Source organism: Branchiostoma lanceolatum, chromosome 3 (assembly GCF_035083965.1).
Source record: "Branchiostoma lanceolatum isolate klBraLanc5 chromosome 3, klBraLanc5.hap2, whole genome shotgun sequence".
In the NCBI taxonomy this organism is placed as follows: Eukaryota; Metazoa; Chordata; class Leptocardii; order Amphioxiformes; family Branchiostomatidae; genus Branchiostoma; species Branchiostoma lanceolatum.
This window is the reverse complement of record NC_089724.1, coordinates 18,814,508-18,837,608: the sequence shown is the minus strand read 5'-3', so window position 1 is coordinate 18,837,608 and position 23,101 is coordinate 18,814,508. Positions and strand designations below refer to the sequence as shown.

Below are 23,101 nucleotides of genomic sequence, written 5' to 3'. Positions count from 1 at the left end.
TATGTCTATAGACCTGCAGAAAATACAATTTGTACTAGTGACAAGGTATCTTTTAATCTGTTTACTGCTCCTTCATATGACCAGTGAATGATAGGCCAAATTTTTAGATAGCAACTCACAAGAGATGTTAGTAATACTGTAAATGCAGAAATGTTGCGGTGGTTTTGTTTTCACGTCAAACTTAAAGCCAGCGGAAACATTTTTGTCCAATACTGTAGCAGTATGTGACTATAGTGCTGCCACGAAATAAAAACCACGCGAACTTGAATGCATGAGTATGCAAGAAATTAGTGTACCTCCCTGGTGTACCTCTTCAAGTACAATCAAGGCTACCACATAACATATTTTCCCATTTTTCTATCATGTTGACCATCTCAAGAGGGAACATTACAAAATTAGGCATTGGTGTCATCCATAAACTTTACTTACTGTGGCCTAAAAGTTGACAAGCAGATGAGTAAATGACACATAAAAACACCAAGAATGAGTCGAGACTTAACAGTCAAGGCTGCTGATTTATTTTCTGCATTGTAAATTACAGATCACCTATGCCTCAGATGATCTGGGTATAACGAGTACAGGTTTGCTCCCCAACCATATAAAATGTGCCAGATCTGCTAACATGTTTATGTTGCCCTATACCTCATGTATAGTCTATATACCGGATCCCACATTTTCCCAAGTCGGTACAAACCTGTGCTTTATCTACGATACACTTGCTGGCAAACACACTCGTACATGATTAAAAAAATAATAAATAATTGACAGAGAAGGCCTATTTCTGATCCGGTAATGGTTGACTACCTGGAATGCATGTTTCCCTGTTGCTATGTTTGTAGAACCTACATGAAAATTAAGTAGTGGAAATATTCAAAACATTGTACTTCCATGAATTGGCCAACCTTTCATCCAATTGAGTTGTATAACTTGACAGGGTCTCAGATTGGGGAAACTGCACAGGTAAAAATCTAGGACAAAGAATGTCTGACAAAGTTGAATTGGCAAACAATTCTCTTGAATTACCCCCCAAAATGTGTTGGATTGTAAAATCCTGTGAAAGTAGCTCTCTGTATGATTTCCACATAGTGCAAAGCAGCTGCAAAGATTGGTTTTGTAAATTACCTCAGGTCACACCTATGTAACTACATTGTTCTTGGATTTGTCTCTGAGATGTGTCCAAATCTTAAGAAAATAACTCAAAGGAGTACACAGCAACCTTCAAGTTTGTTAAAAAACAATAACGAGTTCATAAGATTTTCAACAACACTTTTGCCTTCCAAAAATCCATGTTTATAATGAGTTCTTCCTGAACTAATACATGTTCATCAAGATGTAACCATCTAGGTAATGTACCACATTTTAATACACTTGACACTTTTCCTGATTTATGGGATTGTTCCAATCAACTACAATGAGTTACGAAATAGCTGTGGCCTTCAATAGATTCAATAAACTAATAAAATAGTTTGTAAAGACAATTCAAACACTTATAGTGAAGCTGAAGAAGAGTGATGGATGTCACTCGAAACGTTTGGAAATAAACCTCCGAATTTTATCCAGTTGTAGAGTTTGAATTGTCTTTATATATTGTTTACCTGGATGTCTAATCTTCATAAACGTAATAAAATAGTTACTTCTGCACCCCCACAGCAGCTAATTCCTATCTTGACGATGCAGTAAAAAATGAACAGCAACAATGTATCATCTAGTAAGCATGTTCTCAACATGACTGCGCAGTGCAAAACACCTAGGATTCATTGGTTTATCATAGACAAAGGCAACCTGACATTTGCAGCCACAGATTCAACCAATACAATGAGTCTCACCTGATTCTACAGAACACTTCTCTGTAATTGTTACATTTTCATGTCAGTCTAAAACAAAATAGCTGTTTCTCACCACAGTATGGTTCATGTTAGTTGTGCTAGATATATTGAATCAGTTTTGAATGTGTACCTCAAGAATTATACAGGAGTAATACATGAATAGTAATTCTCCACCAATGGCTGTATAGTAATACTACACCAATGGCTCAACCCATTTTCATAACTTCATTTAACAATGCTACATCAAATTAATAACACTTGTGCAGATCAGTAGGCACCAACAGGGCCAGGTTTAAGAAGATAATACAATTTTTACTGATTTAATACATGGGACATGGATAAATTATTTCCCAAACATCACCAAACTTTGTTGAAAACATCTCGCATACCTTCACTACTTCCAACCCAAAACATGTACCAAAACATTCAGATACAATGTTGTTACTTTTACATCGGAACCAGCAATTACTTTCTCACCAATCAAATCCTGATATTGGTATTCTCCATTTACATCCATATATATCCAGGAAACCCATGCATATACATATTTCCAGCTTGAGTTTGATTTTGTTGACAACAAAATGTAGTTGCACATCATTTTTACAAAGCGATAAGTCTAAAGTATGCTAAGAAAAGGAGCCTTGCACATTTTCCAATTTGAAGAATTGTTTCACTCCTTGATTTCCATGGCACTGCACACAATACTGAGCTTTGGGTGTGGATTGACCTGCACAACTGTCTTGATGCTAGAGCTAGTTCCCTCTCCCCGGCGTTAGAACGTTTTGCGGTGGATCGCCCGGGATCCGTCTTCGTCGTACTCCTTTTTGGACACCCACATCTTCTTGAAGGTGTCAAGGGAGGCCAATATAGAGCCCCTGGGAAATGGTCAAGTGTACAGAACATTCATTGTCAGAGTTGCCAAGAAGAGCTGAATTCAGTTGGCATAACTAGAGAATAATACATTAATTTTGCTAAATTGATAAATCTTGTATATATCAAAGACTGCCATGTACAAATATAGAACAATATCTTACCCTATCCACGTGGAATACAACCTCTCCTGTGGTGCAGAAATCTGGAATGGACAAAATATCAAAATAAGACCATGTTCACATCCACAATAGAAGTGACCGAAAAGTGACCAAAACACATTGACTAAGGCATATACTCAGAAGTCATCACTGACCCTAATCTTGACGTCCTTTGGTGCTAGTTTCTTGACCTCGCTAAGTAGTCTGTCTCCAAAACCTAAAGGAAAAGGGTAACTGCATTGATCAAGAGAATGGACACTCACAGTGCAACACAAAAACCACATGACTGTTGTGTAAAATCTCTGAAGTACCTGTATCAACTGTCATTGTGTAATTCTACTAAGAATGACACATGTACAATGATTATGTGGTGACATCAAATTGTTGTAATGATGTAGACTTTTCAAAGAGAGTGAACTAGTTTACTGTCATTGCGGGTATACTCAAGTAGTAAGAAGTTGCCCAATAGCAGTTTCCACAAGGTTGAATACATGGTTCAGTGTTTTCTGATGTTCTAAGTTAGAAAATCAGAGCTGAGAGTCAAACAACAGAAACACCAGACTCTACCTTTAAATAACGTGGACCCTCCTGACAGGACGATGTTGGTGTAGAGCGTTCTCCTCAGGTCCATGTCCGACTTGTGTATGGAGAAGGCCAGCACCTCGTGCAGACCCTCACACTCCTCACCTATCAGGTCTGGTCTGAACAGCAGCTCAGGGGCACGGAAACGCGCTGGTCCAACCTGCAAAACAGCACAGTACAAACGTCCTGTAAGTATCAACACCAATGCAATGGGCTGTTTATAATGGCCAGTTCTAATCAGCAATGACACTGGCAGGATTAAGCAGAGCTAAGATGTTTATAGTGAGAATAAGTATACTTCTTCCATCTTAAATGAATTTGATTTTTCACTTGAATATGATTACCAACAACAGTATCAAATGTTTTTTTTCTGGCATTATTCATCTTGTTCAGTTATCAAAGAAAAATTCTAGAGTGGGTTCCAAACACCTTTTATGGACCTTTTTAGCTTGTTATAATCTCTATTTCAACCTTCGGACTGAAAAAGGTTCCCATCATTTGAACATACAAACTAAACTTGACCATGTCCTGCCTAACTCTACATGTACCTCGAGAGAACTGCCATCGGGAAGTGCATACTGGGTCTTCTCTGTCTCCATGGTTTCTTCTTTCTGAGGGTTGCTAGACAGGTAACATGCTCTCTGAAATAAAATATCCAACATGTTCATGTAAAGCAAAGCAACATTAAGCTGATGACACAATAATGCTTCTCATGATGATTTAACAATGACTTTTCTTATCAACTGAAATCACAATAGAATTGCTATAAAATATAAGAATACCATATTCTGAATGGTAATGACAAGAGGTTTCTCAACAATATGTTTTGAACTAAATTTTAATTCAGAGTCATTCAGAGCTGTTACCTCCTTGATGGTTTTGACAATTTCCATCTCAGCAGAGGTGTGGAAGTTGTGTCCCTCCTTTCTCAGCAGGAGCCGCAGGTACCGCGTGACATCCCGCCCGGCAATATCTACTCTCATGATGGAGTGGGGCATGGCGAAGCCCTCGTAGATCGGCACAGCATGGGTCACGCCGTCCCCTGCATCCAGTACCACACCTGTCGTGCGCCCTGTCGCATAGCTTAGGAACAAAAAGGAAAACTTGAAACAGTCTCCTGTATTAGCTTATTACACCTATCAAAAAGCTTGTCCCAGTGTATGGCTTGCATCAACTTTAAACATGGTTAGAGCAGTAAACCATAGATCACTCTGAAAGGTCTTTGCAACAAATTAGATACCATACCAACAAAACGTTAATGGTGAAATGCTCATTTTAAGTAGAAAAAATATAAAAATCAAACAACAAGACCTCATTGCAGCTTGAATAGATTGAAAGAGACTCAAACCAATTCCACTTACCCACTTTCTGCCTGTAAGTCTTATGACAGCCTAAACTATTTTAACATTTTTCCAATTCCATGATAACTTGGCAACAAATTCATTAATACTAATGCAATACAGGAAGTCAACTACTTCAATGTCTAATGTTCCAATAAAAGAACAAATGCTAAATCAAAACATGCAACACTTGGTGGGCTCAGTATATTACTAAGCATCGTCAAACCATGGAGAGGTCTCTTTTCATGATCTCATCATTGCCCATGGATGAAAAAAGAAAACCAAAAAAAACTAGAAAGGCAACATTTGCGAGCAAATACAGCATGTTTAGCCATACTCCTCGCCATGCAAAAAATGGACTCTCCCCAAATAACAATGGACCATTCTAAAATATAAAATACTTGCACTAAAAAAATGAATCACCCCAGTCCAAAACTGAGTCTTCCAGTAGCACCTCAACACAATATGGACCAGTCCACAACCATATCCACTAATTGATTAACACTTCTGCTAAAGAATGGACTTTTTCATAATCATTCCAGCTCAAAATTGAAAGAAATAATTAAAGAATCCTCCCCTTGCAAGAATGGGATATTCCGTGCCATTTCCATGTAAACCAGTCGAAAAATATCCGCTGAAAATTACACTCTTGCGCATAATCAACCCAGTTCAAAATTGAATTAAAAAAGATCAGCCCCAGGGAAGAATGAAGTTTTCCATAGTATACATATGAAGATTTGACAGGAGACGAAGGAAATGACCAAAAACAACATATTTGGGTCAATTCAAAGTCACCGAGAGGGTTTTAATATAATATTTGTAATATGTTTGAACTATTTTGATTAAAAGAATGTCTAAGTCACAACAGTTCTAAAGTGTTCAAACAATTAGAATTGAAACTTATAACATGTTTGAACTCATTTCACATACGTTGGAAACATTTCGAACGTAACTACACAAAAATCTCTTTATTTAGAACAGTTTCAAACCATCTATCCAAATGTTTCAATGTTCGAACAATTTGTAACAAAAGATTTTCACAATTGCCCTCATAAACGAAGGTGCTAAGTCCTCCTGTGTGTTTCTGCCTATTTTCGGTGGCCGCGCTAGACCACCAGCGGATTTGTTTTGACGGAGCGTCACCCGCGCGCGACGATGTACACTGTTCGGCACCGCTAATATCCGGCATTTTCCCGCTCCAAAACACTCCACAAGACCCACGTTTTTAGTGTTTTGCCTCTTGTGCAACACGATTCGATTTGCATTACTAACGGGACGAAAATGATAGAAAAAATTCACCCCGTCCCGGCGTCCGTCCCAAAAACATGAACGACATGAAAATATATTTTCTTACAGATTCAATCACAAAAATCAACAGCATGGGATTCCAAATTTTCGCAACGGCCGACCATTTATCATGGTTGAACTTCCTTCCAAGGCGTGCGATAGATAAACATTCCCGGCACATAATAGTCACTAGTACCAGACTAACGCAAGCTCATGATGATAATAGGGAGAAAGTTTGTCAGTGAAGTTTGGCCACCAGAGGGTACATTCATTTAACGTTACAAGCTAGCGCAAAGGGGCGAATCATTGACCTTACCGGGGACTGACTCTACTGGCCTAATCATTCCTTTTTTGCCGAATTCTACGATCCATACGCCCGTACGTAGGACATGTAGGAAGGCACCGCCTACCACCCGCCTTTGATCATGTATGAAGTCGGCGGCAGAGAGAGATCATCAATCAATTTTGACAGGAGTGTCGCGCCAGTCTGAGGAGAAACGATCTCCCGTGTTGTGTTGAAGAATTTGGAGTTTGAAAATATCTGGAATAACTAATGCTAGAATAAACATTCACAAAATCATTGATTTAACTTGTTTTCTGTTATAAAATTTCCTAAACTGCAATTTAACCACTGAGTTTAAGGGAACATGGTGTTTTCCCGATAATCACGTTAAATGTTTATGTCCGGTCTTTCCTCCTCGTAAGCAAACTTCAAGCTTGGCCAGGTGCAAGGCACTCGGGGTCAATGACCTGTAGGTCATATGTAGTATTGAAAGTGACAGAAGTGGCAAATATTGTCAAGAAAGCCCAAAATAAATCGTTTTGAATATATGTATGCCAAAAATGGGAATGTAGTCCTTTAAATATTTGTTCAAGCCACATATACAGCAAATTTCAGGTCATTCGGTTGAAATACAAGGGCGCAGGAGGCCAAGATAGCCTAAAAACCTCAATAAAATCACTTTCAAGGTCAATATCAAAAAAAGGAAAAGAACGTACATTGGTTTTTGCCTACATTACCTCTGTACCAAATTTCAGGTCATTTGGTCAAAAAATGACAGAGATGAATCGATTTGAAGATTTGACAGGAGAAGAAACATGAGAGAAAACAATATGTTGAGCCATACTTATGGCTAAACATAATTAAATATAGTTTTTGATGCAAAAACAGTCACACAATGCAGTATTACATTAGTAAAATGCAGCACCCAGGTTTTAGAAAGTATTTTGTGTAGTTATATGCTGTCACAGAATTTGATTGCATATCATGCTCTTGCATTTCAACTTCTTTTCTCTTCCAGGACAATGCCAAGATCATGCTAAAACTTGAACATAAATGTCACACCGAGAGCCGCACACAAATTATCTATGTCATCTGGTTGGAAATGATAAAATGTTTGTTAACTTACAGACTGAGGACCGCCTGCATTGAGATGAACAGAGCTGGCACATTGAAGGTTTCAAAAAACACCTGAAAAAAAAATTAAAAACCTGTTATTGAAAAGTATATAGGGTTACATACAAACTTAAATGTTAAACACAATTTCAATGAAATTCTTCAATATCCATATGAAGTTCCCTCATTTTCAATCTTCCAAACATTATGCCTGATCCATTTCAAGTTATTCTGAAAATTATTAGACGAAATACACAATGTCCAGCTGAAAAATGTACTAGTAAAGCACTAGACTTGGTACAGCATTAGCTTGTTATAATGTTGTAATGTGAGTGGCTAACATCTCCAGCAGGACCTCTCACCTCTGCAGCCTTTTCCCTGTTCCTCCTGGGGTTGAGTGGAGCCTCAGTCAACAGCACAGGATGCTGGGGTTACAGGGAACATACACACATGACTTTGTACATCTGTGACTTCATGGACATGGAATTCCACTCATGGATAATTAGGTAACAGGTCACCAGATGGCGTTTAAAAAGCGTTAAGGTTCCTATTTCCTGTATCAGTCTTCTACACAATGTCACTGTGCATGACATGGGAAAATAAACAGGAATTATGTTTTTACTGACATCATGGGACACAATGTCATTCTAATGTGTGAAATCATGTTTATGCAAATGGGATCCTATTCACCAGCAAAAATGAAGATGTAGAAGGCAAAATAAAGATGGGTAATAATAATAATAGTTTAGACAAAACAAGACAACTTTCCTTAGAAATCTCTTTCAATCAAAACTATAATCACACATACCTGTACATGTACAGTGTACATGTACATTGTACATGCATCTCACAATTTCCCAACCCCATTTCAGTTGGTTATTATTACTAAGGTTTAGATATATGATGAAAAAAATATTTTGTAATAAATAAACATTAAGCATCCAAGTACCTCTTCAGAGAATGTTTGGAGCTGATCCTTGGAGTAGATGTACTGCCATATCCTCTCCATGTCGTTCCAGTCTGTCACTATACCATGCTGCGGTACACAAAAGATGTAAGATGTCACAAACAACCTGTCTTTGGAGTTTTCAAGTTTCAGCTTAGCTCTCACAATGGCAGAAATGGAAAACAGATTTGACATTCTGTAGGAATCACACTATGGATACAAGTGGCAAAGTGCATTGGGTAAAGACTTTACATAAACCAGCCTGCAGCTAACAACAAAAAAACCACACAGTTAAAGCTTCCGTTCATCACCAAAATACCTTGAAGTCAAACACACATTCCACCATACAGTACAATTCAGTTATCTCCTTACCTCCATTGGGTACCGGATAGTGAGCAGGCCTCTGTGTTCCTGAAACAGATTTTAAACAATATGTCAATTCAGAGATGTTCTGTTTGCAAAAAAAGATTTACAATAGAGAACGAAGAAAAAAGGAAATACAACAGAAAAATGTCTTCTCATAATATTATTACCAATGGTTTCATACAAGTATTACAACCCTTATGATCCATTATTTCTGCTTTGTCACTTGGAACTACAAAGAATAGATGTACATTTATTCCCATACCTCGGCCTTAGGTCCAATGAACATGTCTCCTTCCAGTGCTCCAGCCATCACCCGTACATGTTTAGGACGACCAATGCTGTGTGGAGAAAAAATTGTACATAGTTAACATGAAATCATGTTTCATATGTATATCAATGACTTTTTAAAATGATGATTTTAGCCCTTGCCAATGTATATTTACATGCAACAGCCAACCTTTATGCTATAGCAGTATACCCATTGTCATGTAGTCTCCCTAACTTAGCAAGGTAATTCATTACAAAGTAGCTAATATCAGAACTAATACACTGTACTAAAACACTGAATACACTGTACTTACTAGTTTGGAAAGTGGTACTTTGGGATTTGATCCCCAGCAAAACCAGCTTTAACCACTCCAGAGCCCTGAAATGTGTCAAAAAGGTAAACATTAAGCAGATACTAGGGTAAAGGATTGTAATGTATCTGATTCTAAACAGTCCCTTACTCTGAATCCATTAGAAACTGTTAGGATTTATCACAACAACATTTGCGTTGATATGATATTTTCACCTCCTAACAATTATGGTCCTCAGCTAAAGCCTATACATTTTTGTACTTGACCGCTAGAGAGGAAGTAATGTACTTATGGACAATGGTCAATGACAATGATGAAAAAAAATGTATTGATAGCATAGTGACTTCTGTTGCAGACCTCTTAATTATGTATGAATAAGCAGCTTACAAGTTACATAAATCAATTGAAACTCAATCCTAATGAAGTTTCTCCGATGAACTATTTATGGCGTTAGGATTGGTATACTAAGGCAGATGGAAGCCTACATCTACCATATCTAGTATCCAGGTAAATGTAATACTGACACAGGTGTGAAGAAAAAAGTATCATAATTTCAAGAAAAATATCAACATTTTGCTTTATATATTCATACCATATGAAAACTGGTATGACTAGATTATTATCATGCATATATGAGTCTTTAACCGCAGACATAACGTCAAGACAGACATAAAACTGCCCTGCCTATCGCAAATCCCTGCATCTAATTGCATCTATAACTGAGTTATGCTGATGCTATTCCCCCATCAGGTCTGCTTCCGGAAAGTTTATCAATCAAATATGCATGCAGAACACGTTCCACGTCAGACGTTTGGGATGTCTCTGGGAGGCATCTTATAGACTAGGTCAACAATCTGTTTACACTCGTTTGTTTTGGTGAGAGACAGGGGATTGTAATTACGACGGGAAGTCCATAGATAAGCTAAGCCGAGATCGATTCAACCGTGCCACAAGTAGTGGAGTCGGACATGTTGGATTTGACAGAGGATGCCACAAGTTACAAATTTGCGTAGCAAAGTTATTTCACGTTGTAGGTGAGCGACACTTGGTCTGGAGCGTAAACTTACATTGTCGATCACAACTGGCTGGTTGGCGATAATGTCGTAAGACTCCATGGTGAGTAATTTGTAGGCACAACTCAGCCCGCCTTCTGCAGGCTTCACCGGTAGAGATGGGAGGGTCAGGCCCTGCGAATGGTATGGTGGGATAGCTGGGTGACGTCACCTTAGAGTGCAGCAAAGAAAACTATACAATCTGATAGCTTTCGATTAAATAACATCAACATGTCCTCATAGGATCGATATCACCAAAATAATCTTAACACAATAAAATTTGTTAAGTTTAAAATTTTGCTATGCTGTGATGCAGTTCCTATTTACTCAGAAAAGCTTCCGAAATGTCGTTGTACTTCCGTGCCATCAGGTCAAAGTTATTTTCTCGACTAGTCTATTTTTCTAAACAGGGGTGAGCGTGTGTTACCTGTTGATGGTTAGAGCTTTTTTTATTTGCTTGACGCTTTGCCATCACGGAACACTTCTCTGTGCATGATAACTTGGCATTGGAATATACCTAGACATCTATGAGCTCCTCGCAAAATTAAGGCAAATTTTCCACCAGTTTTTCAACGTCCAACGCCTGCAGCAGTTTTGTCGTCTGCTGAGAGAATCCGCTTGAAAACTCTGAATAGCCTTTATTGGCTTTATTCGTAAAGAAAGAGGACAACACGAAAAATCTCCCACATGAGCAAAGCATGTCCTTAGTGCGAAAAATTAAACATACATGTACATTTACAGAATATGGCGTATAAAAGTTGTGATCTAGGCACAATGTGGGTGGTCTGTGCCTGCTTGGAAGGAAGGAAAAGCAAGCCAGTAGATTTACTATCTTTACTCCTGCGCAATATGAGTTTATTTTCTAATACTTTGTCTATCAACTTCAAAAAATTGGTACGAAAATCACCATAGTCTATTTGATGTCATGAAAATTCATGAAAGGCTTTGTAATGTGGCTTGAAGTGGAGAAAACCTCTGTTATTTAAATCACAAACAGGGTAATTATCGGGGGTGCTGACGACTGTTGGAACAGTGAGCAGACTGGTGTTTTGGACGGATGCAGTGAGCTCACCAAGATGGAGTCGGGTCCTCCACATCTCTCCCCTGTCCCCGGGACGGAGGCCATCCCGCACCACCATCCCCACCCTGGGGTACCCGGGATGCCCATGCCACCACAGATGATGCCCATGACGACCCCAGTTGGGCTCCAAGCCATCTACCAAGCCTGTCGGCGACTGTATGCCGACCAACCCAACCCGCTCCAAGTCACGGCTGTCGTCAAATACTGGTGAGGCATGCTTTGTTATGGTCATTTCAGGAGCAAATTTTCCCTTTCCAAATAACATTTTCTCAAAATCCCTAGTCTTAACGACACAGAAAAGTTACCAAAGACCTCGACAAGAATGTTTAAATCCAGGTTTTAGTCAGCGTTTTGTTGGGAACCAAGCCTTTGTGTGGCGGCGTGCACCAGTGCGGCGCACCGTATCAACTTGCAGTCTGCTACCGGCCTGAAGCCACATCCTGAGATCTCAACTTCGGGTCGCTTCGAACGGATATCAGTTACTATAGCTTAAGTTCAAAGTCTTCATTCTGCAGCCAGAATAGGATAGAAGGCAAAAAAGATGTTACACCACGCACTATTTATACAAGGAGGTTATATAGCTTGGTTGGAGCTTCCTTTTTAATACCATCTTACCACTTTGACTTTGAGGTGGCAGACTTTACAGAGCAACTTGTACGTCTGCTTACCCCCCTAGGCAAAATGTTAGGTTTTATCAACTTCAGATTCTTAGGAACCAGTCCGTGGTTTTGATAGATTCCATGACACGAAAATTAACTCTACCCCCTCCCCCAAATTTTTGTTTGTTTCTTACAGTAAGATATTATATATTTTTTATATATAACGTTCGTAACGTTATAAGTTAACTATAGAACAAAATAGTGTCATTTCGCTGCGAGCAAGTGCAAAATACTTTAAACAGATAACGTTAACAACCTGGTCTGAATTTAGGCAGAGTATGGTTCCCATGATGATAGGTTAGTCAATTTCAAGTTCAATCAGACCTCTTGACTTCCAAACCTGTATCTGATTTGGTTTAATGAAACGTCATTCACTTTTAACTGGACCTCTTGGCTACATCTTATGATACTTTGTGTCAGAAAAATTACCATGAGGTGACATTGATACTTAAGGGTTCATAATATAATTCATGAAGTTAGTAGACTGTGATGGGACAAAAGCGTTTTAAAGTTTAATGTTTTTTCTCTTAAATCTATTTTTAGTTATTTCAACGCTGGTAAGATGTGAGGGGATCCTAACCACAGACTGTAATCATAAAGTATAGAATTTAGGTACAGTATACTGAAGCCGTCACATTTGTTAAAATTAAAGCTTCATGATCCTCTCTGTGGGAGATGTGCGGTGTGAGAGCCTGTGTTTTTCCATATAATGGCAGGTTTTACAAGGCAGGGGGTCCATAAGGGCTTTATAGCTTATTCAGGATTGACTGTATTATCCATTGTTGTTGTTTGAAGTTGTGTTAATTGGGGCCTATTCACACCTACAGACTAGTAATTAAGAAATGTCATTAAGATCAAGGGGTCTTTAATTGTACCTTCAGGTGTTGTAATATGTTGATGTTGTGCCAATGTGGATGATGCAGAAGAGGTGTGAATGCTAGTAGTAGTTCCCCATTGGTAGTGGAAATAATGTTTTGTTCCTAAGTTCTGAGCCTAATGATTATCAAGAAGTAAGAGAATGCAGCCACAGAATAAGCCACACTGTATCAATATTGGTTGGGCAACACAATGTTTAAATGGTCTTTACATAATTCATGATTAGTCTATTGAGTGGCCTGGAGCACAATGGAGGAGGGCCATAACCTTTGCTGGAGGTGGCTCTATTGGCCCCTTTGGCAACACTGTCATTAAAATGTAAACCTGATAGTGACTCTGTGTGGTTGAACAGTTAATAGTGGTTCAGCTCTGTTGGGGGCAGTGCTATCAATAGTATGTAGAGGTCATGTCCATGTCAGTCAGTCAGTGGCCAGGGCCTGGGAAAGTGGCCTGCTCTCCATGTTGGATATACCCTGCAGCTATGAAAAGACTAATGTCTGTTGGAACGGACTTCTTTCTTCAGGCAGATTTTTGAAATGTTCTTTGAAAGCAGTCTGAGCATGGTTACATATGTTAGAAGGCACAACTGCATACAATCAACGCTGCCCAAGAAGACCACTCAGAGGACCGATTCAATCTGGTTGTTGTGGTCACTATAGCCAGGATTGTTAATACTTGTGTCAATGGAAAAAATAATCTTAGGCCAGTTAGGGACCTCCAAAAAGTTGTCACATTGGCCAGGTGGCCCACGTGTAGAGGTGGGCGCAGTACAAGTTTGACTGTAGTACTTAATGCATTTACCTAAAGGCATTATGAACAGTTTCAGTTACAATGCTGTGTTAGTGGTCTACTATGCCAAATCATCCAAATGATGACTCTCTGTTTTCTTCTTTGCCAGGTTGGGTGGGCCAGATCCACTGGACTACATCAGCATGTATTCCAACCCAGGAGACCCAAACAGAGGCATCCCTGCACACTGGCATTATGTCAGCTTTGGTCTCTCAGATCTGTATGGGGATGGCAGAGTGCACGAGTAAGTACTGTATATGATACTAGTCTACGTATCAAGTTATTGTTAACAATATGATTATTACTACATAAAGATTAAAGATAAAGAATACATTCTAAGTTTACTTTTGACTTGACTTGGGCTTGTGTTTTTGTCCCCTAGATACACTGGCCCAGAAGGCCCAAGTGGCTTTGGTTTTGAGTTGACAATCCGCCTAAAGAAAGAGACCGGTGAAACAGCCCCGCCCACCTGGCCTGCTGCCCTCATGCAGACCCTGGCTAGATATGTCTTCCAGTCAGGTGAGGAGAGCAATCGTAAGGAATCTTTTCTACATTTCATAACAGTTTGTGTGTACCGTGTTCAGTGTCTTATTACTGTGTACCGTGTGATGGCAAAATGATTGTTAATCTCTGTTGTGTGTGTCTGTGGTATATTATGACCTTTTACATGTAGGTAGAGAAAGAGTCATTCATAAAGCCACAGCAAGTAAATTTTATGGATGACATCAGCGCGCGCATTGATTTTTGCCTGATTTTGAAATAAAAAACAAGATTTTTTTACCCTTCGGCAATGGTCAACATAACGAAAATAGTACAATATGTCGCAAACTACTTTCAGAAAATCAATGCACGCGCTGATGTCATCCATAAAAAGTGTCAGTCCTTTCACAAAAACATTCTAGATGCCATAAAAAGGTATTTTTGCACATGTAAGAATGGTGGAAACCCTGTACAAATGTGTTGTACAATTATTGTGTATGCAAGCTGTAATAAGATTGCTCCTCATCACCAACTTACTAGTACAGGAAGACACTGTGCAGCCCTCATGCCAAACTTGTAATATAGTCTGTAATTACTGTGCCATTGATATCAACAGTGTGTTATCCGATGTGCTGTTCTTGATTGAAGTGAACTACTAACAGATTCGATAACAGGGTCAGATGAAGTAACTGATGTCATGCGGTTTGAGTAGACCATTATCTAAATGTCTGTATGTTGAAGACAGAATGAAAAGACGGGTGATTTCTAAGGCACAGCGATTCAGTCAGACAGTCAGGACAGCAATAGCAGAGAGCCAGAGAACTTCAGTTGAGAAAAAGTGAGCAGAGCCAGCAACATGTAGTCTCCGTCAGTCTGCCTCATGACTCAGGAGACTCCCGTGCCAAAGACTTTGCTATGTATGCCAGACTTAATTACTACATTGCGTGTCCACAGAAAATGTCCTGTGTGCTGGGGATCATGTGTCGTGGCACAATGCGCTGGACAGCAGCGAGTCTCGAATCCAACACATGCTGATGGCAGAGGACCCTCTCCTACAGTCAATCTTGTCCCCAATGGGCACCATCAACTTTATTCAGGTATAGGCTATTCATTCTGTAACATACAAACTATGGTTATGCTCACTGTTAATGATAGAGCTTAGTTTTTAAGGCATATCACTTGCATACTTTTCCTTTAAATCAGATTCTATGTTTACCACTTGTGCATGTGGAAATAAAAACAAACATTTTAAGTTGATAGGCTATATTGCTGCAGTTGAAAAGGTTCTGGTGACTGTGATCATGGCCAATACCCTGGTATTGACTTTGACAAGTTGTTGTTCCCCAACTTAGATTATTGGAGTGACTGCAGAGGAGCTGCAGGCTGCACAGAGATGGAACGGCCCAGGCATCCTGGAGCTGCTGCGCAATGTGCCAGTGTAGGTATTCCAGTAATACTACTAGTACTACTGTACTTCCTTTTCTTTTCATGGGTCACATATTAAAGAATTGGCTCTATTTGTACCATGCTTGGTTGATAATACTACTGTAAATGCATTTAAGTTTGTGAGGTTTTTAATTCGCGGTAGGGGGAGAACGGAGTGTTCGCGGGGGTTTTAACTTCGCATTTGAAACAATATCAGCGCTACAGTCATAGATTGGCAAAAAGTTTCACAGTGGTTTTAAGTTTGTGCTGAAAGTTCATTGCAAAAACAGCGAACATAAAACCGCCGCGAACATTTCTGCATTTACAGTATTAGTAGTCATGTTATGTAATGGTTTACAGTGAAGGAGTTGGATGTTGCATTGACCTAAAGATGCTTTTTTAATGGATTTTCTGGCATGTAAGCAGAAACAGTGAATAATGTACTTCCAAATGTGTGCCAATTTTTTATCACCAGTATCACCAGTGTGCTTGGAAATTAAAGTTGGTTGTGTTGTTGATTACCTTTTTCTTTCATCCCACAGTGCAGGGGGACCATGGCTCCTCACCGACATGAGAAGAGGTGAAACTATCTTTGAGAAGGACCCACAACTTCAGGTTAGTAAGAGAAACCATCCATTCTGTATCATCAATGTCATTTACAGTTTCTTACTGAAAATTCCAAGATATCTACTGTGAGCTCATCCATATGATACTCAATATTAGTTGCCGCAGATGTCGACATGGAAAGAAATAAGGAACTAAATTTTGGACTAATAGACAAAAGATATTGATAAGATTGTCTAGATATTGTTCACAGCTTTATGAAGTTCTGAATTTTCCCTTGGTTGTTTTTGTGAGTAGGAGGTTGTGGAGAGAGGAATCGAGACTGAGGGCTCCAACCTGAGTGGTGTGAGTGCGAAGTGCAGCTGGGAAGAGATGGAGGAGTCGCGGGAAGAAAGAGAAGAATCAGAGGAAACAGTCAGACAGCGTATAACACCTCATGGTGAGTGGCTGAATATCAATATCGTGTAGGGTGTCTTTGAATAACTGTATCAAGTTCATTATTACTGAAGAAACTTACCCTGAATATTGCAGGGTATAATAGTGAGCACTATTTACCACCTACCCTTTGGACCAAGCTCTATGTACTCCTGGGACACTTGCCGCAAATAGAACACTTCGAAGACAGAGACTTCAGAACGGTTTACAACGGGGGGAAGAAAAACAGAGACTTGCTTCAGAACTGAAACATCTAAATGGTAAAAACAAATGATATGTTCATTGTGTACAATTTGTACCAATTCAGACTTATAAATGTATGAATGCCTACTACTACTACTACTACTACTACTACTTTTTACTCCCAAGTGTCCAGTTTTTGTGTCAACTGTAATTTTCCATCACCTCTGCAGAGTCTGAGCAGATCAAGGCGGAGCTGCGGAGGGGGCTGATGGGGCAGCATGGATCAGGGGCTGCTGGGTTTGGGACCGGGGCGGGCGCCGACTTGACTGATCATGTCAACCACAACACAGACAGGTATGGGGAATGAATGGTTTGTTGAAATTGAAAGAACGTTGCAGCCCCAGGCTAAATTGCGTCATTTTTAACTGGCAACTTTAAAAACTGTACAGTTACATATAACATCATAATTTCAATATTCTTAATTCGCTATTAGGCTTTAAGCGTATTGTAGTATAAAATCTTTTCCTTATTCATTCAATTAAGAATAGATCATTTACAACATGCCGTTGTTGAGTATTGAGATAAGGTATCGGTGAATCTCTGTATCTATTAGTTCTACATGTCACAGTTCTGAGTTTGTGGGAGTTCCTTGTGTTTTTGCCATGACACTGTCCCATATTCTGTGGGAGTACTACCATGGTGTTGTTTGGTACCAGAATAAATTCATTATACTAGACATAAAAACACTATTAGCTTTATCAAAAAGTCGTCTATGATATTGTTAAATGTTAAACTTTCTTGTATGCATGATGAAACAAAACAGCTGCCTTGACATTCATTATTTAAATGACTGTTTTTAGAGAGAGGAAAGACTCCTTGAGCAGCTCAGGCAGTACAGAAGAGGTGAAGCCTGGTGAGCTGCAGAGGAGCCAGACCATGGATGCTGTACATGTCAAAATCAACAAGGAGGCTGGGACTCTACTGCCACTAGTCATGAGGTAAGGACTGTGGGTTGTGAAGTTAACAAACAAAAACTAAAGTCTGTTCCATCCAGCTGATGCTACACTTTACTGCCATGTAGATGATGCAACATGCTCATGCCTTTATGCACGTTCAGGGGGAGATTGAAACACGGCCGCCACTTTACGTTCAAGGACGTGTCAGGGAATTCTGCAATAACGTTTGTGTCACCACGAGTGATGGGAGCCATAGCGGATGAAAGCCACCCATATGCCTCAAGAGGGCCATGGTTACAGGTAAGCTAAATGCAAGAACATGTTGTATTTGTGCATTTTTTAAGTAATGCTCTCTTCGCTTATTGTTTTGCTGTCATTTCTTTTACAACTATCATAAATAGTGTTCTAAGTAACTACAGGTGCTGTGCGATAAGGGCCTCAGATGAACTATCACAATTTTTATTCAACAATGAAGTAGAAAGGAAATTACATGTTCTGTGAAGTAATATATCATATTTGATCCTGTAGGTTCTTATACCAGAAGATTTTCTAGAAGCCGTCATAAAAGACTTGGAGGAGCTGTCCAACACAGAGGAAGTAAGACTCTTTGCAACTTTGTAATCTTATGTTCTCATCATACGACTTCTAATCAAGCTTCCAACATGGAAATGCCTCTAATCAAATCGGTGTTATGTATGTCAGAGACTTAGTTGGCCAAATTGCCTGGAACTTATTCTAATTTTATTAGGATCATATAACTGAGAAGTGAAAAAAATCTGAAAGACTCTTCTGAAGAAACTTCAGGGGTAAAGATGATAGATTTAAGTATTTTTATTGCTATAAGATATGATGTTCAGATGTTGGCATCTCTGTACATGTAACTGATGTCATCTGTGTATTGTATTTCCTCAGCTTGAGGTGCCAAAGCAGTACAGATGGAGAGAGAAGGGGTTGACCATTAGTGTCCTTCCAGACGACTGGTGACATGGAAGGTGTGGTTTTTAAAAAGCCATGTTGTATATGGGTGGGAGAGATTGTTTTTGTGCAGTGCTTACTGTATCTATTTTGAAATTGTGAGAAAGGTGCCTCAGAAGTTATGAATAGAGTATCATACACTTTCTCCTGTATTGGGGATAAAAGTGAGTAACAGAAGACAAGGAAAATGTGTTTAGAATGAATGACTAGAAATCTTTTTAAAACTATTTCAATGCCTCTGTACAGTATGGCATTTGTACAAGTACTACATGGTGATTAAGATTCTTACTATGTTGACACCTGAATTGAACATGAGTCAATTTCTAAATAAGAGGCTTTGTTAATTGTTTCCCTGTGGAATGCTGGGGTATTTATACTGTTCTCTAAAGCATATTGGTAGTGATGATGACAAAGGTTAACATAGTGTTGATGAAATGCTATAAATTTGCCACAACATCAATTTATCAAGGTGAGACACTTGCCATAACAGTTCTTCTTTGGGAGATAGGCCCCAGGAATTGTTGCACTGAAAATGTCCTACATTTATAGACTCTATGGCCACAATACACTTCACAATGTTACATTTGTAGTAGTTTATCAATTACTTTGTTTTAAGCACCTTAGGTTTTAAATGTTTTATGTCCGTTAATTGGAACCATACAGCTTGTACTCCACAAAAAATCATTAAGACACTAGCAATGTGGAAATAAATTCCACATACAAAGGCATACTAGTAGTATTAGATGGCATAGGATTGCCAGGGATATTAGTACAAAGATGACATGTGTATTCAGTGAAATGTTTTGTGGGAATTTTCCTTTCCATTGTAGGAAATGACAGGGTGATTCAGGTTCCTTTGATGATTTTATTTGGACAGGGAAGGACAGTTGGCCATTCAATTATTTAAAGGCTTTGTTTGGGAATCATTCCTATGTATGGTATAGACTGCTTGTATACTGTGCATGTAACATCTTTCAACATATTAAATACATGCTTGTCTTCGATATCTAGGAGACACTGATGTACAACTTGTATCTAAGAACTGGCAAATTGCTTGTTTTGCTGCTGAAGTTGCTTTTGGTACTTTGTTTGATTTGTAGATGTTATAGGTTTTCCCTTTGCTTCCCTGCCTTCATTACATGTATCACAGTTTAAAGTTAGTATTATGTAAAGTAAAGTTGATATTGTGCTTAATGCTCTAATTGAATTCTGAAAGCAACATGATGTAATTGTTTTCTCCAAACAGCACGATATTTTGGTTTGTAATGGAGTTTTAGCAGTGTTGGTGATCTCAGCTGTTAATGACTAGTGCCTTACAAGAGAATTCATCACTCACAATTCTAGATTGCTGCTGCGTTGTCTCTTCGCAAGGCAAGACCATTTTTGTTGATTCTCATTGTAGAACATTTTACCTTGTATTTCTGTACCTGGTGCCTCATTATTTTCTAAACATTTGGTATGACCAATGTTAATAGTCAACTGGCTCCATACCATAGTACCAAAAGGATGTACTGTAGTTATTTTCTTTGCCCTGTCTTAAGCATTGCCTTATAAATGTACAGAAAAAATATTTTTCATATAGCACATAGGAAATGTAGTTTTCTAGTTGCTGCTTTGTCAAGGAAACTGTAAATATATGCTGTTTTATGTCCAGACTTGAGTCTTTTTTCATGTTTGTGTTATCCCTGGTGATACCCATCATATTTTTCTGTCCCGATCTCCTTGAATGTGTACTTTGTATTTTTAGATTGATGCTCAACGTTTTGGAATGTCTGTCAAGCATCCTTGCAGGTTCTTCATTTTGTTCAGAATATTAAATATGGGAAGAGAACTTTTCCTAGTAGAAGTAGTAGTGCTTGTAGTACTATTCCTGTATTCATAGATAAACAGGAATCACAGACTCTTGTACACAGACTCTTGTCAAGCAATTATTCCCACAAGAAAGCTGACACAGAGTTCAAGTCTTGAGAGGGGCATCATGGATGGTTGCCACCATGGATAACAAGTGCTAACATCCTTATGTTGGCATGGGTTCATATCACCCAGCACTGTTCTCCCTTTTCCCCATATTGCCCACATTCCCTACTCTACAAGCAGAGGTTGGTGGGGAAGATGGTGACCTCTTTATCATATGCCCCATTTTTTGTCTGGTCACCATCTTCCCCACCAACCTCTGCTTGTAGAGTACACATTCCCCATACTTTATATTCCAGAGCTATAATACAACAATTGCTGTTTGAAAAATTATTCCCTACAGCTTCCCCCTGACAACACTGCCATTCCGACATCTCCCCCACATGTTCTGGACCATCTTGGTGATCTCTGCTCCCTCAGGGAAGCCGTTGTTGGCGATGATGTCCTTGTAGAACCTTGAAGACTGCTTGGGTGCCCGAGGCCGGTTCGGGTCCGTGAAGGTGACATAATGCATTCCGAAGCGCTGAGTGTAGCCAGTTTCCCACTCCATGTTGTCCATTATTGACCAGGTGGTGTACGCTAGAACCTTCACTTTGTCATTCTTGATAGCTGCAGAGCAATACAGGGGAAGACTTAATAGTTGAAGAGTAATGTGGTGGAGCTAGCAATGCCAGTGGAAACAGAAAACATGATCAATTGTCGTGTTGTAGAAATAACTGGTTTCGTTCCTAAGTCAGTAAACCCCCAAACACTACTGCTATACTTGACTTGGTTTGTGTCTGTGCCCTTTTGCTACCTACTGAACAAGGCAATCAGAGATGGCAGACTTCACCCCATTACCCATCCTGCTCTGCAACCCCTCCAGTCTCAGAAATAGCAGCACTGAGGATGTACGGCAGTTGATAACGCTGCATTGTGTGTACATGTATTGGGATTGCAGAAATGTACCCAAAACACACACACACACAGCGTCATTGAATATATGTGGCCTCAAGTTGTAGTGTTCAACTAAACATAGGAGGGAGAACATACCATTATAAAACGTGAACATACGCACCCTTCAGTACCTCATCGATGTACGTCATGAAGTAACAGATGCGGTCCGTGTCCTCCATGACAGGTGGCGTCACGTCACTGTCAGACCAGCCGTTTTCCGTGATGTACACATCAGGATCTCCAAAGGTTTCCTTGAAGCAAATTATCATATCAATTTGTATTTGTCATATTCTACGCTGTATAGTATATACCTCAGCTAGCATATCTTAACTCTCATTAGTTAGGATAAATGCATATTTCTTCAGGGTTGGTGTGCGTTTGAGATCTATGAAAATGCAATCTCCAAAGCTGTAAGTTTGATAGGTACCTTTATGTATTTGAGCACTCGACGCATTCCCCATGGCACAGCGTACAGCCAGTCAGTAGCAGCACGCCGCCACTCCGGAGACCTTGTGATGTTGATGTTGTCCAGGGGACCCTTTAAGCAACAAGAAATTGAGGAGTTTTTGTGAATGCCTTGTTTCATTATTGTGAATTTCTCGCTGATTCTGCCTTTGCTAGAACAGCTTTGGACTTGGGCAAAGCAACCTTCCCATCATGAAGGACCAACTTTGGACCAGGCCAAGCCAATCTTCTCATCCTGCCAAACTCCGGTTGCACCATCCTCTGCCTAGCATCCCGGCACTGTACAATATTTGAATAAGCATGGCCAAACAAGCACACAGACCTGATCAATACCTCCGTTTTCACGGAGGTAACAGCATGTTGGCCTTATAGTGTTCGTTAAGTTATTTGCCGTTAATTGGTCACCTCAATAATGAATTAGCGGATGCTGTGACTGATGTGCAACTCATCTGACAAATATGCTGTATGACAATTGAACCTATACTTGTTTCGACCTGAATCATTCTAAGAAAAAGAGACGAGAACCCAGAACGGCCAGGGTAATGTACAAATGTACTTCCTATTTCGTGCTGTTGATGATGCCGTCAACTGCATTCAGTGCCAACAAGCTGTTTTTTTTCGTTTGGCGGATCTCTGACAAAAATCTGAAATGAATCCCTGTCGCCAAAATAGGATAATCTGTATCCACAATGCTCACCTTCCCAGCAGGGGTATCCCTGTGTCCGACAATACAACTGGTGTAGTGGTTCAAGCCGAAGAAGTCCGACGAGCCACGAATTCTGGCCTTCTCTTCGTCGGAAAAGTCTGGGACGTTCTTATCTGGTAATGCCTGCTTGAGTTTTTGGACCTGTTAAACAGAAGTAAACAGAGAATCAAAGTTACGTGGGACATAAAGAGTCAATCTTCCCAGTACATCCCGTATGTACCACGTCAAAACTTCAGTGACATTGGTTTTCGTG

At 39.6% G+C, this 23,101-nt stretch overlaps 2 protein-coding genes and 1 pseudogene across 4 annotated transcripts; 1 reads left to right on the top strand and 2 right to left on the bottom strand.

Annotated features, from left to right (window-relative positions):
* Positions 1-495: 495 nt before the first annotated feature.
* On the bottom strand, positions 496-10,565 carry LOC136430822 (beta-centractin). Its single transcript, XM_066421807.1, has 13 exons — positions 10,420-10,565; positions 9,356-9,420; positions 9,037-9,112; positions 8,781-8,819; positions 8,412-8,498; positions 7,825-7,887; positions 7,476-7,537; positions 4,306-4,522; positions 3,988-4,080; positions 3,425-3,599; positions 3,013-3,074; positions 2,861-2,901; positions 496-2,701 (listed from the first exon to the last, which is right to left on the bottom strand). Exons 1-13 carry the CDS (start codon positions 10,465-10,467, stop codon positions 2,599-2,601), a joined length of 1,131 nt encoding a protein of 376 aa, XP_066277904.1. The 5' UTR covers positions 10,468-10,565; the 3' UTR covers positions 496-2,598.
* Positions 10,566-10,823: 258 nt separating this feature from the next.
* On the top strand, positions 10,824-20,480 carry LOC136430821 (suppressor of fused homolog). 3 transcript variants are annotated; one of them, XM_066421806.1, is made up of 13 exons: positions 10,824-10,840; positions 11,402-11,692; positions 13,919-14,053; positions 14,192-14,328; positions 15,244-15,386; positions 15,642-15,727; positions 16,257-16,329; positions 16,576-16,717; positions 17,127-17,250; positions 17,757-17,894; positions 18,014-18,152; positions 18,381-18,449; positions 18,765-20,480. In XM_066421806.1, exons 2-13 carry the CDS (start codon positions 11,481-11,483, stop codon positions 18,834-18,836), a joined length of 1,470 nt encoding a protein of 489 aa, XP_066277903.1. In that variant the 5' UTR covers positions 10,824-10,840; positions 11,402-11,480; the 3' UTR covers positions 18,837-20,480. The 3 variants fall into 3 exon arrangements, with proteins under 3 accessions (XP_066277903.1, XP_066277901.1, XP_066277902.1); XM_066421804.1 differs by having other exon boundaries at positions 10,825-10,840; positions 14,192-14,343; XM_066421805.1 differs by lacking the exon at positions 10,824-10,840 and having other exon boundaries at positions 11,399-11,692; positions 14,192-14,343.
* LOC136429430 (uncharacterized) overlaps positions 18,298-23,101 on the bottom strand; it is a 30,821-nt pseudogene continuing 26,017 nt past the window's right edge.